Source organism: Peromyscus maniculatus, chromosome 12, assembly GCF_049852395.1.
Source record: "Peromyscus maniculatus bairdii isolate BWxNUB_F1_BW_parent chromosome 12, HU_Pman_BW_mat_3.1, whole genome shotgun sequence".
NCBI classification, from domain to species: Eukaryota; Metazoa; Chordata; class Mammalia; order Rodentia; family Cricetidae; genus Peromyscus; species Peromyscus maniculatus.
This window is the reverse complement of record NC_134863.1, coordinates 3,947,748-3,961,299: the sequence shown is the minus strand read 5'-3', so window position 1 is coordinate 3,961,299 and position 13,552 is coordinate 3,947,748. Positions and strand designations below refer to the sequence as shown.

Sequence of the window (13,552 nt, the reverse complement as noted above, 5' to 3'; positions counted from 1 at the left end):
AAGTGATGGGCCATCATTATTCAGGCTTTCTAAGAAGCTGAAAAGGTGTAATGGGGAGATTTTGCCTCAGTCCTTTACTGTCTTTTCTCAATAGAGTGCTGGTGCAGATAGAAGATAGCAAGGAGTATGGATCCTGGAGCCTGCCTACCTGGGATCTAGGTCTGTCAGGTTACTCCCCTTCTGCAAGTTGCCCTTACTTCCTTGAAGGCTGTCAGAGGAGGTATGAGTGTGACCTCCAAAGCCAGCAGCATACCCATCATGCATATAGTAGTGTCCATGTGCGTTCGTTGCACTAGAGATAGCATGCCTTTCTCAGCTGTTCCCATTGCTGGTATTGCTTCAAGTGGTCCGAGTCATCTGTGACTGAAACTCCCTACAAGACCCTCACGTCCAGCAAGCCTGGCCTTGGTCCCCAGCCCACCTGGCAGCTGTATTTTGTGCATGTTTTAGAACCCTTCCAGCTCTTGCATCGTTGGGAAATAAAGCTTCTTCCTCTAAGGTGTGGGGATTACAGTGAGGGAGCCTGCATGCACAGAGCTCGTGGCTGCTGTTCCTATTACAGCCGCCAGTCTCCCCACTAAGGGCACATCTTGGCCCATGCCTTCTGAGCAGCCCTTGGAGCCTTGTGAATGATCCCAAACCATACTCGGTTGAATGTTGCCAGCTTTATAGGACTAGACCTCCTACAGGGCCACGTCTGAGAGATGAAAGTTAAAGCGTGCAGCTCACAAAAGACTGCGTTTCTGGCTCGTAACACTGGAGCACTTGTCTCAGGAATTCCATCTCATCAGACTGGTACCTAGGACTCACACCTCGTCTTTACCCTGAGTCTGCCTTGTTTAATGTGTTAGTCACTGCACAGCACTTGAGTGACTTTCTGTCATCTTTTATTTCTTAAGGGTGTTTTTCAGCTTGCCCTTCACTGTTTGAACTAAAAAAAAAAAAAAAAAAAAAAAAAATGGAATTATGCTGGGTGTTGTGGCACATGCCTTTAGGGATCCCAGCACTCAGGAGTCAGAAGTAGGCAGAACTCTGAGTTCAAGGCCAGCTTGGTCTACCTAGCAACTTCCAGTCCAACCAAGGCTACATAGTGAAACCCCCTTTTTTAAAAAAAGAGAATTAACAGATACACAGTAAATATAGTTGTTTATTTATCTCTAGAATAGGATCTGTAGCCTTGTGTCACACCTAGGCAGCAGGAGAGGAGACGGTCCCAGCATCTCGGGTGTATTGAGGAACTGTGCTGTTTGGGCATCCTCCCTGGGAGGGGGAAGCCTGAACAGCCTTCAGTGGGGACTGTGGGAGAAAAGGCCTTGAATAATAAAGCTGATGAGGCTGCCCGCAGAGAGGGTTACATACACTCCGTGGTTAGCTCTCAGGGGCAAGGACTAGGGGCTGAGGCAGTCTGCATGTTGCCAGGACCTTCTGGGGAATGGCTGGTGCTAGAGTTAGTGCATTAACTTCTGTGGTCTTGTGGCCCTGTTTACTGTGCCAGCTTCTTAGTCCTTGGTAACTTTTGTCTCCTATGTGGGCCTTAAATTCAGATATTATCATAAACCACATAAGTTATCATATCAAAATATCTCTGTCCTCTTTGTTAGACTGAGAACAGAATTACAGAGTGTCCCCAAACGACAGCAGGTGCCCAGACTGCCACCGTTAAGACCTGGTGGGGTTGGCCACTCTCCCCATGAAGAGCAGGCAGCTGGTTCGGTGCTCATACACTAGAAACAGGAAAGGACGGTCAACAGTGAAGCGGACTTGGGTAGACAGCGGCATGAACCCCACCGTGGTCACCGCTGCGGCTTGTGTGCCCTCTTCATCCACCGTGATGGTGCTTCGGTGCTTAAACTGTTGAAAGCGGAAAGGGAAGGTGGCAGTTGTGTCGGCTGTCATGGGGCAGGGAGGGGGAGGGAAGTCCCAGAGACCTTACATAAGACAAAGGTCACACCTAGTCAAAGTGGCCCCTGCATGACCTTTGACCACTTGGTGGCTGTGATTAGAGTCTGTCATATCACATACACTCACCTTTAAACACTAGAACTACATTCACTGTTGACCATGTCCATAGTCTGAGAGGCCTTGGGAGCCAAAACAGCCGCCCAGCCCCGTATCCTTAAAGCTGGTCCCAGGCCCACCAGGAAGTTGGGGAAGAGGCAGCAACAGTGCCAGCAGGGCCTGGGGACCAACACACAAGGGGAGCCATTACCAGGTCAACGGTGATCCATTGCTCGGAGATGCCTGACATGTTGCCGTTTCTGTCGAACAGCTTTGTGATTCCCATGGACTTGAGGACCTCCACCAGGTTGTAGTTCTTCTCAAGCTTAAATTTGGGCAGAAGTACCTCTCGAGTTCTAGTTGGAGAAGAAGGGAGCCAATTTTATGGATACAAATGACAGAACAATTACATTTCCCCTGCTAAATTTACATGGCCTGCAGTGGGTTGCATTTACCATGGAACTGACTTAGCATTTCTTGACATTTAAAATGTGTGTATTGGCACTGTCACAGCCCTTATATCCATGAGTGTCATCAGCCACCGTCCAGGTGCAGGGAAGAGTGCCTCTGCACATGTACAGCCTTTGTTCTCGTCGTCCTGTGAGCGGTGGAGCAGGACAATATTCCCCAAGTATTCAGTGTGTTTGACTTATGGTCTGTGGGGGAATGTGCATAGGATAGACATAAGTGTTAGGCTGCTGTATATACAAGGAACGTGAAGGCCTTGGATCCGACTAGAGCATGAAGGGAAGGACCAAGGGAGGGAAAAAGGAAAGATGCTAAACAGAGCCAACCAGGCAAACTCGGAACCAGCTAGAGGCTGGCCAGGCTCCTCATGTTGGGAGTCCACAGGGAGGAGGAGGGTGAGGGGATGGGAGTGAGTGCTGGACCAGGACAGAACTCAGGGTTGATTTGGCCTCACTGACTCCAGCACCGATGAGGGGATGATACAAGAAGTAACCAATCCACAGGCCTTAATACCATCATACCTGCGAAATCCACCTTCCTCTAAAAATCTGCTTCTAAGGTTTCATATTTAGGGTTTTTATTTTGTTTTCATTTTTACTATATTTATGTATTTTATGCATGCATGCATATTGCCCAGGGTATGTGGTATGTGTGTAGAGGTCAGACAAAGGACAACTTTCAGGAGTCTTCTCTCCTCCACCACGTGGGTCCGGGGATTGAACTCAGGCACATAGGCTTGGCAGAAGCACTGTACCTGTTGAGCCATCTTGCTGGCCTGTGTTTTGTGTTTTTGGAAACAGGGTCTCACTCTTCCTAGACTGACCCTGTACTCAGGATTTCCTGCCTCAGTTTCCCCAGTGCTGGGATTACAGGTGTGCACTACTATACCCAGCAGTATTTTCAGTTTTGTTGCATTTTTTTGTATTTCTTGTCCAACAGCTTTCACCTCTCATTATGAGCCTAACCAGTAATTATCTAGTGACACAGAACTCTATCCCATTTCTCTGTTCTTCCTGCTGTGGCCCAGTCATAACTTCAGCAAATGTTCAACATCAACAGTTTCAACTATAAATAATAATCAAGGAAAATCATGAGTGACAAGTCTTCAGTGAGTTAGAAAAGGAACTTGGGATTTCCTGGCAGGGAAGAGAGCATCTTTGTGAGAGCCTCTTACATTCTAGCACTGGGAGTAGGGGAGCTGGGGATGGGAACAGTCAGCCCGCCTGTTCTATTTGTTCTCACCTTGGGGCCGATTGAACGGGGCTCAGGGCCACAAAGTGTGGTAGAGGAAGTAGATGGAGGTTATTCCTAAGAGGACTGAAGCTGCCTCTCCCTGCCTTTGAAACAGCTCTGTGGAGGGGACGGCTTGCTCATCAGTGTCCCCCGAACAAGAAATCCAGGCTGAAGGCTGAAATAAACAAGTGTGGCCTAGGTGGCAATTCTTGGGTCCTTTTGCATACGTCCCCCTTTAAAAAACAAAAACTGGTGGAACTGAGTCAGGTGGCTCACCCCTCTCCTGGCCCTCGTTGGGCTGACAAGGGAGGAGGGTCACTATCTGCACTACATAATGAGTTCCAGGCCAGTCTGGGCCACAGAGTGAGACCCTGACTCGGGAGGGAGGAAGGGGCAGAAATCAGCCATGGCTTCAGTACTGTTAGATACCCAGCCCAAGAACGAGAAGAAGCGATGTCCTGAAGTACCTGTTCGTCATGCTCTTCTGCCATCTCTCTACTACCTGGGGCGTCAGCTGCACCTCCAGAGTCTTCATTCCCGACAGCTTGCGTGGGATCACAATTAACATGCTGATGCCCCCTACATACTCCAGCTGCAGAATGTCACAGTCCAGCTCCTGGTCACTTGCTGCGAGGAAATTCCCTTTAGTCTGCATCATGGAGACTTTAACTACCTCTCGCTCATTGAGCCGGAAGTTGTGGCTGTGTGTCATTTCTACTGGGAATTTATTCATCCAAGTTCCTGTAAAGTCAAAAGAAGCAGGCAGTTGGTAGAAAGTCCTTTAGAATGTGACCTTTGCTTCTGAACATCTGCCTCGGAGGGCTCTCTAGGACTAGTTCCCAGGGTCTTAACAAGAGAAATGTAAAAGACCACATGGTATTATGGATTAGATTCTGACACTGCTTATAAATTGTCCCTGACAGATACCTGATTTGCCTGGGCCTCTAATTATCTGTAAAGCGAGCGGCCCTTTGAACCCCACACTGAGGTTCTCTAGCATTTGGCAGGACACGTATCTGATATGTGGTATCCTCAGAACCTTCCATGTTGGTTGGGTATAGAGCTATTGTTCAGGAATCAATCTTAGCTCTAAGCTACTCATCATTACAATGTTGGTAACTAGTTGCCAACAGGCCATGTGCCAGGCATAAGCACCTTTCTTGTATTATCTCATGTTCAGCTCCTAGAAGCTATATGAAATAGATGCTTTTAATTTTCATCCATACTTTTTGGATAAAGTAACAGAGACACGATGAAGTAAGGTAACTTGTTCAAGGTTTCCATCTGGTACACAGAGCAGCTGAGATGAGAAGAGCGGGGGTCTTTGGAGGACGGTTAGACACCTGACAGCTCTGGCTGACTCTAAGTCAGCCCCGCCCCGAGTTTCTAACCCAGACATTTGGCTGCAGTGTGGGGACTGTGTGCTCCGTGAGGCTTTCACAGCATTCCTAGGCCCTCCCAGCTTGGCAGCAGCTTAAGCTGTAATAGTTGCTAGTGCCTACAGACATCTGCTTCAGACGCTTTGGAAATCCCTGCTCTTCCAGCAATGATGTGAAGAGGCTCTAACAAAGCAGTTATAACTCATAGAGTTAAGTTAGTGACAGAGATTTGGGAATTAGAAACTAAAATTGTACTTAAAAATTTTTCTAACCTTTAAGGTACATTCTTCTCAGCCAGGCGATGGTGGCACATGCCTTTAATTCCAGCACTCCAGAGGCAGAGGCAAGCAGATCTCTGTGAGTTCGAGGCCAGCCTGGTCTACAGAGTGAGTTCCAAGACAGCCAGGGCTACATAGTGAGACCCTGTCTCAGAAAACAAACAAGTGAACAAGAAGATGGCCCTTCTGGTTCCCAGCACTGAGTCCAGTCAGTGTCCCAGCACAGCAGGGAAGGCGCTCCGGCACGTCAGTGTAACGTGGGCACTGCAGTGAAGAGACAGTGTGAGCATGTCTAGTCTGTTCTGTGTTCCTCCTGCTCCAGTGCTGACAGAAGAGCCTCTTGGTTCAGAATTTCAAGTATGACTAATGTAGAGGTTGTGGGCGACCAGCAGACTGAACACTGAGGGCTTTGGTGGTCCTCCACCAGCCTGTTCTGGAGCCTGTTCTGGAGCCATTCCCAAGCATAGCCTGATTGCCTATGAAAGTAAATGTTACCTGCAATATCACACACACACTTCCTGTCATACTGAACTATATTATATAAGCTTCTTCAGGTTCATGTGCCACTGTTTACAGCGCTCTCTTCAGTTCTCTGCATAGCAAGCTCTAGACTAGCCAAGGCTACGTGGGGGACCCTGTCTCAAAAAACACGAAGTACCCTGAGAAGTTGTGTTTCTAACAGTCACTGTAGCTGAGCAGTTTCCAGAAGAACTTCTTTAGCTTTTTGTCCACATTTCTACTCACTGATAATTGGGAAGAGAAATGAAATCCTAATCCACGCTGGCCAAATAATTTTAAAAAAGGTGGAGGGGGGGAGCTTATATTATTTCTTCCAATTAATAAACCATTAGAGGGCCAGGCAGTGGTGGTGCATGCCTTTAATCCCAGCAGGTGGGTCTCTGTGAGTTCAAGGCCAGCCTGATCTACAGAGTGAGATCCAGGACAGGCACCAAAATTACACAGAGAAACTCTGTCTTGAAAAAAATAAAAACAAAAACAAAAACAAAAAAAAATGGAGGTAGCTTGGAGAGATCCATCCTGAACACTAGTCTTTACTCTTGAGGCATCTTTTTTTGGGGGTGGGGTTGGATTTTTAAGACAGGGTTTCTCTGTGTGGCTCTGGCTATCCTGGAACTCACTTTGTAGACCAGGCTGGTCTCAAACTCACAGAGATCCGCCTCTGCTTCCTGAGTGCTGGGATTAAAGGTGTGAGCTACTACTACCCAGCTCCCTTAGGGCATCTTGCTTCTCTGCTTTGGTGAATTTGTCTATAAAACAAGGATCCTGATAACTACACCGTGATACCTATCACATGGAAATCCAGTGAGTGTAAAATGATAAGTTTAGTAGCTACCATCTCATTGTGTTCTTCCGTGTCCGCGTCGACCTAGCGTCTTATTTTCCTTCATAAATTACAGCTACAATACAGTTCTTAGCATTGTTTTTTTGTATACCAGACGGCTGTATTGTGAATTTCCTTTGGGATCGTAAAACCAATTCTTACCTTTGAAGTAGATGCAGTTCAGGATCATCATCTGAGTAGCAGGGTCTATATTTTCCAGAGCTTCTTTTATGAGGCCTTTGGTGAGCTTCAAAATGTGGTGGTTTGCCTTCGATATGAAGGCGGGATCTGAGAAGTCACCTACCTGGGCCTCAGCAAAGTAAAACTCCCTCATGTCAGCTTTGAAGTCCTCTCGAATGGGAAACTGCTTCTGAATGTAAAGGTCATTAACTGACTGGAGCGTGTACCCAAAGTTCCTCCTGAATAGGCGGTGGGTCAACTTTCGAAAGAGATTATGAATGGTGGTAATCTCATACTTGCTGCTAGCATTGACAAAGTCTTTAAAGTGTAGAACCGAGTGTACTTCCTCATGGGTCTCTCCCCTCAAGCCTAAGGAAATCATCCCCATGGCAGTAGAAATGCCAACAGGTGCTAGGAAGATGTTTTCAGAAGTGGGAACCTGGTCCTTCAGGGCTCGGTAAAGGTTGAAGGCAAACTTTGCATTGAGGATATTAAGACGCTGGATCCGGCTCTTGCCTTGGAAAAGCTGCAGGATGTTCCCAGCGCTTGATTCTGCATCTATCGGGGAAACTGCATCAATGATGTAAATGTAGTCATCATCTTCACTGAACAGCTTCTCCAGGTCCAGATAGTCGTCCTCCTCCTCCCCGCCCTCTGGAATCCAGTCATTGGTGACTGTGTTCTCCTTGTGGAAGTTGGCAGGCAGGAAGGACATGCTCAAGTTTTCATTAGCTGGCTGCTCAGCAAGGCCATTGCTCCCAACACACACAGACAGGAGGATGGGAAGAAGAAGAGGGTAGAGTGGATGCTTCATGCTTGCAGAGCTAAAGCTGGGACAGAAACAGACACCAGTGAGAGGCAGCCTGGCTCCATCCCGCTGAAACATCCAGACAATGGGATCTCCATACTCTAGGGGACAGGCCCTAAGGACAAAGGCTGGCAGCAGCCATTGCCAAGCGTGGGTAGTTTTGAGTGTCCTGGCACTCTAAGGCAAGCAAGGCAGAACATTTGACATCAGGGAGCTGGGGGCTTAACCAGTTCAAGTCTAGTCATTTATATCTAGTTGTCATGACCTGCCACTCATCAGTCCCTACATTTTGGTGCTAGGGACTGAGCCCTGGTCCCATGCTGTGTGGGTGAGAGTAGTTAATATTAGCTGTGTCCCTCACTCAAACCACTGCCGTATCTCAGTAGCAGCGAAGGAAGGCTACATCTCAGCACAGGTTGAAATGGCAGGAGTATTTCAAGTTGGGCATCCACACAGCTGGTCCCTAACTGTCCACAGACCTTTATAAAGGGTGAGCCTCTGACCTCCCACGGACCCTGTCTGCACAGTGAGATTGGAAGCAGGAAGTAGAAAGATTCCTTTCTTGTGACAGCAAGGTTCTCCTACAGCAAGTCACATAACCCATTAGCCTCTGAGAGTGCCAGGAGACACAGGCCGCCCAGCCACACTCCTTCAGCAGGTCTAAGAGAATCTTGCTAGGTTCCAAATCTTAAACAGATTAACCCCAAATGACTGCACAGAGCACAGCCATCCAAGATACGTTTCTAGAAGTCTGGCTCATGAACGCTCATAACACCTTCTCCCAGCTGAGCAGGGGTCTGGACTTACAGGTAGCGGCTCACTCCTTCCACTGGAAATTCCTCTGCTGTCTCAGGTACTCATTCAAGCTCATGTCTTACGAAACCTCTTTAACTTTCTGGGTTCCTCTACTCTCGCCCTCCTCTCCTGCCCCACACTGGACAGTACTGTTTTGAAAACACGTTGAATTTACTTCCTGTCCGTCCCATGAGTCCTTCAGGAGGAAAACCTCAGTGCCGTTAGTGCCAGATATGTTTTCTGGAGACAGATGATGGTGTTTAGTGAATAAATGAAAAAAAGAGACTCTAAGACTCTCCCAAGTTCCCTTTTTTTCACTCCATTAAAGAAGGGATTCTTGCCAGGCGGTGGTGGTGCACGCCTTTAATCCCAGCACTCTGGAGGCAGAGGCAGGCGGATCTCTATGAGTTCGAGGCCAGCCTGGTCTCCAAAGCGAGTCCCAGGAAAGGTGCAAAGCTACACAGAGAAACCCTGTCTTGAAAAAATAAAACAAAACAAAAAAACAAAATTTAAAAAAAAAAAGGGGGGGGGGATTCTCAGGTCAGGACTCTCTTCAGCTCAGGAGGTAAAGGTGCTTGTCGCACAAGCATGACTACCAGGTTAATTTCCAGAACTCACATAAAGGTGGAAGGAGAGAACTATCTCCACCCAAACATCTGACTCTGTGTGTGTGTGTGTGTGTGTGTGTGTGTGTGTGTGTGTGTGTGTGTGTGTGTGTGTAGACACACACAAATAATAAAAAAATTGGGCTGATGAGATGGTTCATCAGGTAAAGATGCCTGTTGCCAAAGCTGACTACCTGAGTTCAATCCCTGGGACCCACATGGTGGAAGCAGTGACTCTTACAAGTTGTCCTATGACCTCCACACATGTAACATGGCAAACCTGTCCACCCATACAAATAAATAAATACAAAAAAAAAAAATCTAAAAGAATTTTTATTTAGTGCAGTGGTTCTCAACTTATAGGTTGCAAACCCCCTTGGGGTTGCATATTAGAGATTCTGCATATCAGATATTTATGATTCATAGCAATAGCAAAATTACAGTTATGAAGTATCAGTGAAATAATTTTATGGTTGGGTCACCACAACCTGAGGAACTCTTTTAAAGGGAGGCGGCATTAGGAAGGTTGAGAACCACTGGTCTAGGGGCTCACAGATCCCAGGAGATCTATGAAACACACAGAACACTCACACTAGCTGTGTGTTTATTTCTTATCAGATTCTCATCAAGTTTGGCATCCTACGCTGGTGTAAGAACCGGTGCTGTAACAGGCCTCTTTCTGTGCTTAGAAGATCTGTTGCCAGTCTAGATCAGATAAGAGTCCCTGGCTCCTGTCTAAGTATTTGTACTTGTTAAGCCTGAAGACTGTTAGGAACCAGCTGTGTGGATGCCCAACTTGAAATACTCCTGCCATTTCAACCTGTGGTGAGATGTAGCCTTCCTTCGCTGCTACTGAGATACGGCAGTGGTTTGAGTTAGGGACAAAGCTAATATTAACTACTCTCACCACACTGCATGGGACAGGGCTCAGTCCCTAGCACCAAAATGTAGGGACTGATGAGTGGCGGGTAATGACAACTAGATGTGAATGACTAGACTTGAGCTGGTTAAGCCCCCAGCTCCCTGACGTCAAGTGTTCTGCCTTGCTTGCCTTAGAGTGCCGGGACACTCACAACTACCCACGCTTGGCAGTGGCTGCTGCCAGCCTTTGTCCTTAGGGCCTATCCCCTAGAATATGGTTAAAATTAGCATTTCCAACATTTTTTGTCATAACTGAGGAACTTTTTAAAAAGGCATTGTGTATCTCAGGCTAGCTGAAAACCCTGTTTAGCCAAGGGTGACTTGACCTTCAATTTCTGATCCTTTTGCCTCTGCCTCCTTAGTTACAGGCCTGTACCACCACACCTGTTCTGTGCGGTGCTGGGGGTGAAACAGGACTTGTCAATGCTAGTCCAACACTCTACCAACTGAATGACATCTCAGCTCACTGAGAGACTTCTGAATTGCTTGTTTTGGAGAAAGAGTCACATGGTTTCTGACTTCGAATATGTCTGTTGTCTTTTCCGACCCTCTTCAGCATTTTGCTGAGATTGGTGGCCATGTGGTCTTCACATGTGGAATAATTTCTAGAAATGGTGTCTAATGTATGTAGCTGCAAGTAGAGCTGGACCTAGTTTCAAGATGGAATCAGGCATGAGTATCATTGATGTTACAATTAAAGAAAAGAACGGGGCTAGGGAGGTGGCCCAGCGGTGTGTTTCCTGCTTTTCATAGGAACAAGAGTTTCAGGTCCCAGCCCTCAAATCGGGAGATTCACACCCATCTCTTAACTCCAGCTCCAAGGAATTTTGACATCCTCTGGGCATCTGCACGCATGTGGCACACACCAGTGCTTATATACAGACAAATGCAGACACACACACACAAACAAACAAATAAATAAATAAATCTTGATGAAACACACAGAAGCAACTTAATGGAAGTGTTTTTGTATGATCACACTTAAAGTATCCTCAGCTAACACAGTAATTAGTAATAATAATGTTAAAGAACAAAACAGAAGCCAACTTCAACTCATGCGGCTCAGGAGACAAGGCTGAGCCACATAGTAAAGATCTTCTTCAGCCGGGCGATGGTGGCGCACGCCTTTAATCCCAGCACTCGGGAGGCAGAGCCAGGAGGATCTCTGTGAGTTCGAGGCCAGCCTGGGCTACCAAGTGAGTTTCAGGAAAGGCGCAAAGCTACACAGAGAAACCCTGTCTCGAAAAACCAAAAAAAGAAAAAAAAAAAAAAAAAAAAAAGCCGGGCGGTGGTGGCGCACGCCTTTAATCCCAGCACTCAGGAGGCTGATCCAGGTGGATCTCTGTGAGGCCAACCTGGTCTACAGAGTGAGATCCAGGACAGGCACCAAAACTGCACAGAGAAATCCTGTCTCGAAAAAAAGAAAAAAAAAAACCCGAATGAAAAATTAGAGCTCTAACAGGTAAATCTTTCTATTTTTCTGGTCATCTTCATTAAGGCATTTAAAAACACCTCTAAGTTGTATATACATTCAAGTTGCTATGTTTGAATTGAAGGACTATAATTTTAAGATAAATCATCAAAACTTTGTTTTCATGGGAACATCATCTAGCATGTTCTTATGGGTTGCATAGAGTGGAATTGGCCTTTTTGGTCATGTATCATAGAGAACACTCTCTCCTGCCTTGATGTCTCTAGATCAATCCAGACCAGAGCAGGAAGGAAGAGAAGTAGTTGCCAGTAATATGGGAACTTTTTTTTTTTGGTGGGGGGGTGTCGAGACAGGGTTTCTCTGTGTAACAGCTCTGGCCGTCCTGAAACTTGCTCTGTAGACCAGGCTGGCCTCACACTCACAGAGATCCATCTGCCTCTGCCTCCCAAGTGCTGGAAAACCTTTTCATGTTGAAATAACTTCAAACTTACAGAATAGTGGAGCAGCTGATGTGCCTTTTTTTACTGTCATTGGATTTTAGATTTCCATGGGGGGGGTGGAGTGTGTGTTTGTGGTGTGGGATGTGTGTGGACTGTGTGTGTGTTTGTGGGGGGGGGTGTGGTGGAGATGTGGTGTGGGGGAGGTTGTGGGAGGGTGGTATGTGGTAGAGGGTGTGGGGTATGTGTGTGTTTGTGGTGTGTGTGAGGGATGTGTGGGTGGGGGATGTGGTATGTGGTGTGTGTGCCTGTATATATATCAACATGTACAAATATTTTCTAAGCCTTTTGAGGTTAGATCTCTTACATTCCTCTAACCTTTAATAATAGTGCTTAGGGAAAACTTCCTAAGAACAAGGTTATTCCCATACATTAGACAGTTATCTAATTTGAAAAGAAAATGTTTTTTTGCCCTCGAGTGATAGGTGCACAGGGGCTACAAGCCCATCCTCTGGTCTCAGCCTCTCCAGTGCTGGATTTCCAGTTACAGTATCAAAGATTCACTGCTCTGTCTCTTCTAACTCCAGTCCGTCATCTGTCTGCTAGTGCAGCTGGCAGAGCTGTATGCTGGACTTTAAAAGGAATAGCATTTTCTTTGTCTCAATTTGAACTTCAATAAAGGAACCAATTGCCTACCTCAAAACATTAAAAACAGAAACTTACAATTGACAAAAAAATGTTAGAAACCAAACTTACCTGTGTGCCTCTGAGCAGTGGCGTTACAGAGATGAAATCAGAAAGGGCCACCGGCAGGGTTCCGGTGTGAACTTTGGTGCTGGGCTGTGTGTACCCTCCAAAGCAAACATGTCCCAACTCAGACGCCACCCAGCCAGCTTTGTCAGCAGAAAGCCTTTCCGCTGTGTCTTTGATCACTGTGTGGTGACAAGCTGCTTCCAAACTGCAGCTCCTTGTCGCTGAAGTTTTGGATGTAACTGTCAGCTTGTCTGCAGCTGAAGCTAAGCATGTCTGAGGCACTCTTCAGGGTATCTGGGAGCAGGGTTGCTTCGAGGGTACAATACCCTGTGGCCTCCACAGGTACATGCACGCACATGGTGCATTTAAACTAATGCAGGTCCATATATAAATATAAACAAATCTTTTGAAATGACTCTTTTTTTTTTTTTTTGGTTTTTCGAGACAGGGTTTCTCTGCGTAGCTTTGCGCCTTTCCTGGAGCTCACTTGGTAGCCCAGGCTGGCCTCGAACTCACAGAGATCCGCCTGGCTCTGCCTCCCGAGTGCTGGGATTAAAGGCGTGCGCCACCACCGCCCGGCTTGAAATGACTCTTAAAGCTTTTCTTTTCTTTTTCTTTTTCTTTTTTTTTTTTCTTTTTTGGTTTTTCAAGACAGGGTTTCTCTGTGTAGTTTTGGTGCTTATCTTGGATCTCGCTCTGTAGACCAGACTGGCCTCGAACTCACAGAGATCCCCCTGACTCTGCCTCCCAAGTGCTGGGATCAAAGGCATGCACCACCACCATCCGGCTTCTTTATTTTTAAAAAAAAAAAAATTGGTGGGGGTTGGGGATTTAGCTCAGTGGTAGAGCGCTTGCCTAGAAAACACAAGGCCCTGGGTTCGGTCCTCAACTCTGGGGGGGAAATGTGTGTGTGTGTGTGTGTG

At 46.7% G+C, this 13,552-nt stretch overlaps 2 protein-coding genes across 5 annotated transcripts in view; one reads left to right on the top strand and one right to left on the bottom strand.

The window, feature by feature from the left end:
* The window catches only part of Pi4ka (phosphatidylinositol 4-kinase alpha), a 150,882-nt gene that overhangs the window by 86,548 nt on the left and 50,782 nt on the right, over window positions 1–13,552 (top strand). The gene's annotated exons all lie outside the window — the stretch shown is intronic.
* Serpind1 (serpin family D member 1) lies at window positions 1,130–12,791 on the bottom strand. Its single transcript, XM_006993046.4, has 5 exons — window positions 12,633–12,791; window positions 6,861–7,708; window positions 4,167–4,440; window positions 2,210–2,354; window positions 1,130–1,851 (listed from the first exon to the last, which is right to left on the bottom strand). Exons 2-5 carry the CDS (start codon window positions 7,690–7,692, stop codon window positions 1,660–1,662), a joined length of 1,443 nt encoding a protein of 480 aa, XP_006993108.1. The 5' UTR covers window positions 7,693–7,708; window positions 12,633–12,791; the 3' UTR covers window positions 1,130–1,659.

What these genes read in the sequence shown, in the direction of transcription:
- Serpind1 (XM_006993046.4), bottom strand. Translation starts at nt 7,692, where the DNA reads ATGAAGCATCCACTCTACCCTCTTCTTCTTCCCATCCTCCTGTCTGTG. An exon ending in GAACTGCATCTACTTCAAAG is followed by an intron (nt 4,441 to 6,860) that starts GTAAGAATTGGT and finishes TTGACTTTACAG; the next exon opens with GAACTTGGATGAATAAATTC. An exon ending in CAGAAGAGCATGACGAACAG is followed by an intron (nt 2,355 to 4,166) that starts GTACTTCAGGAC and finishes TTCTCCAACTAG; the next exon opens with AACTCGAGAGGTACTTCTGC.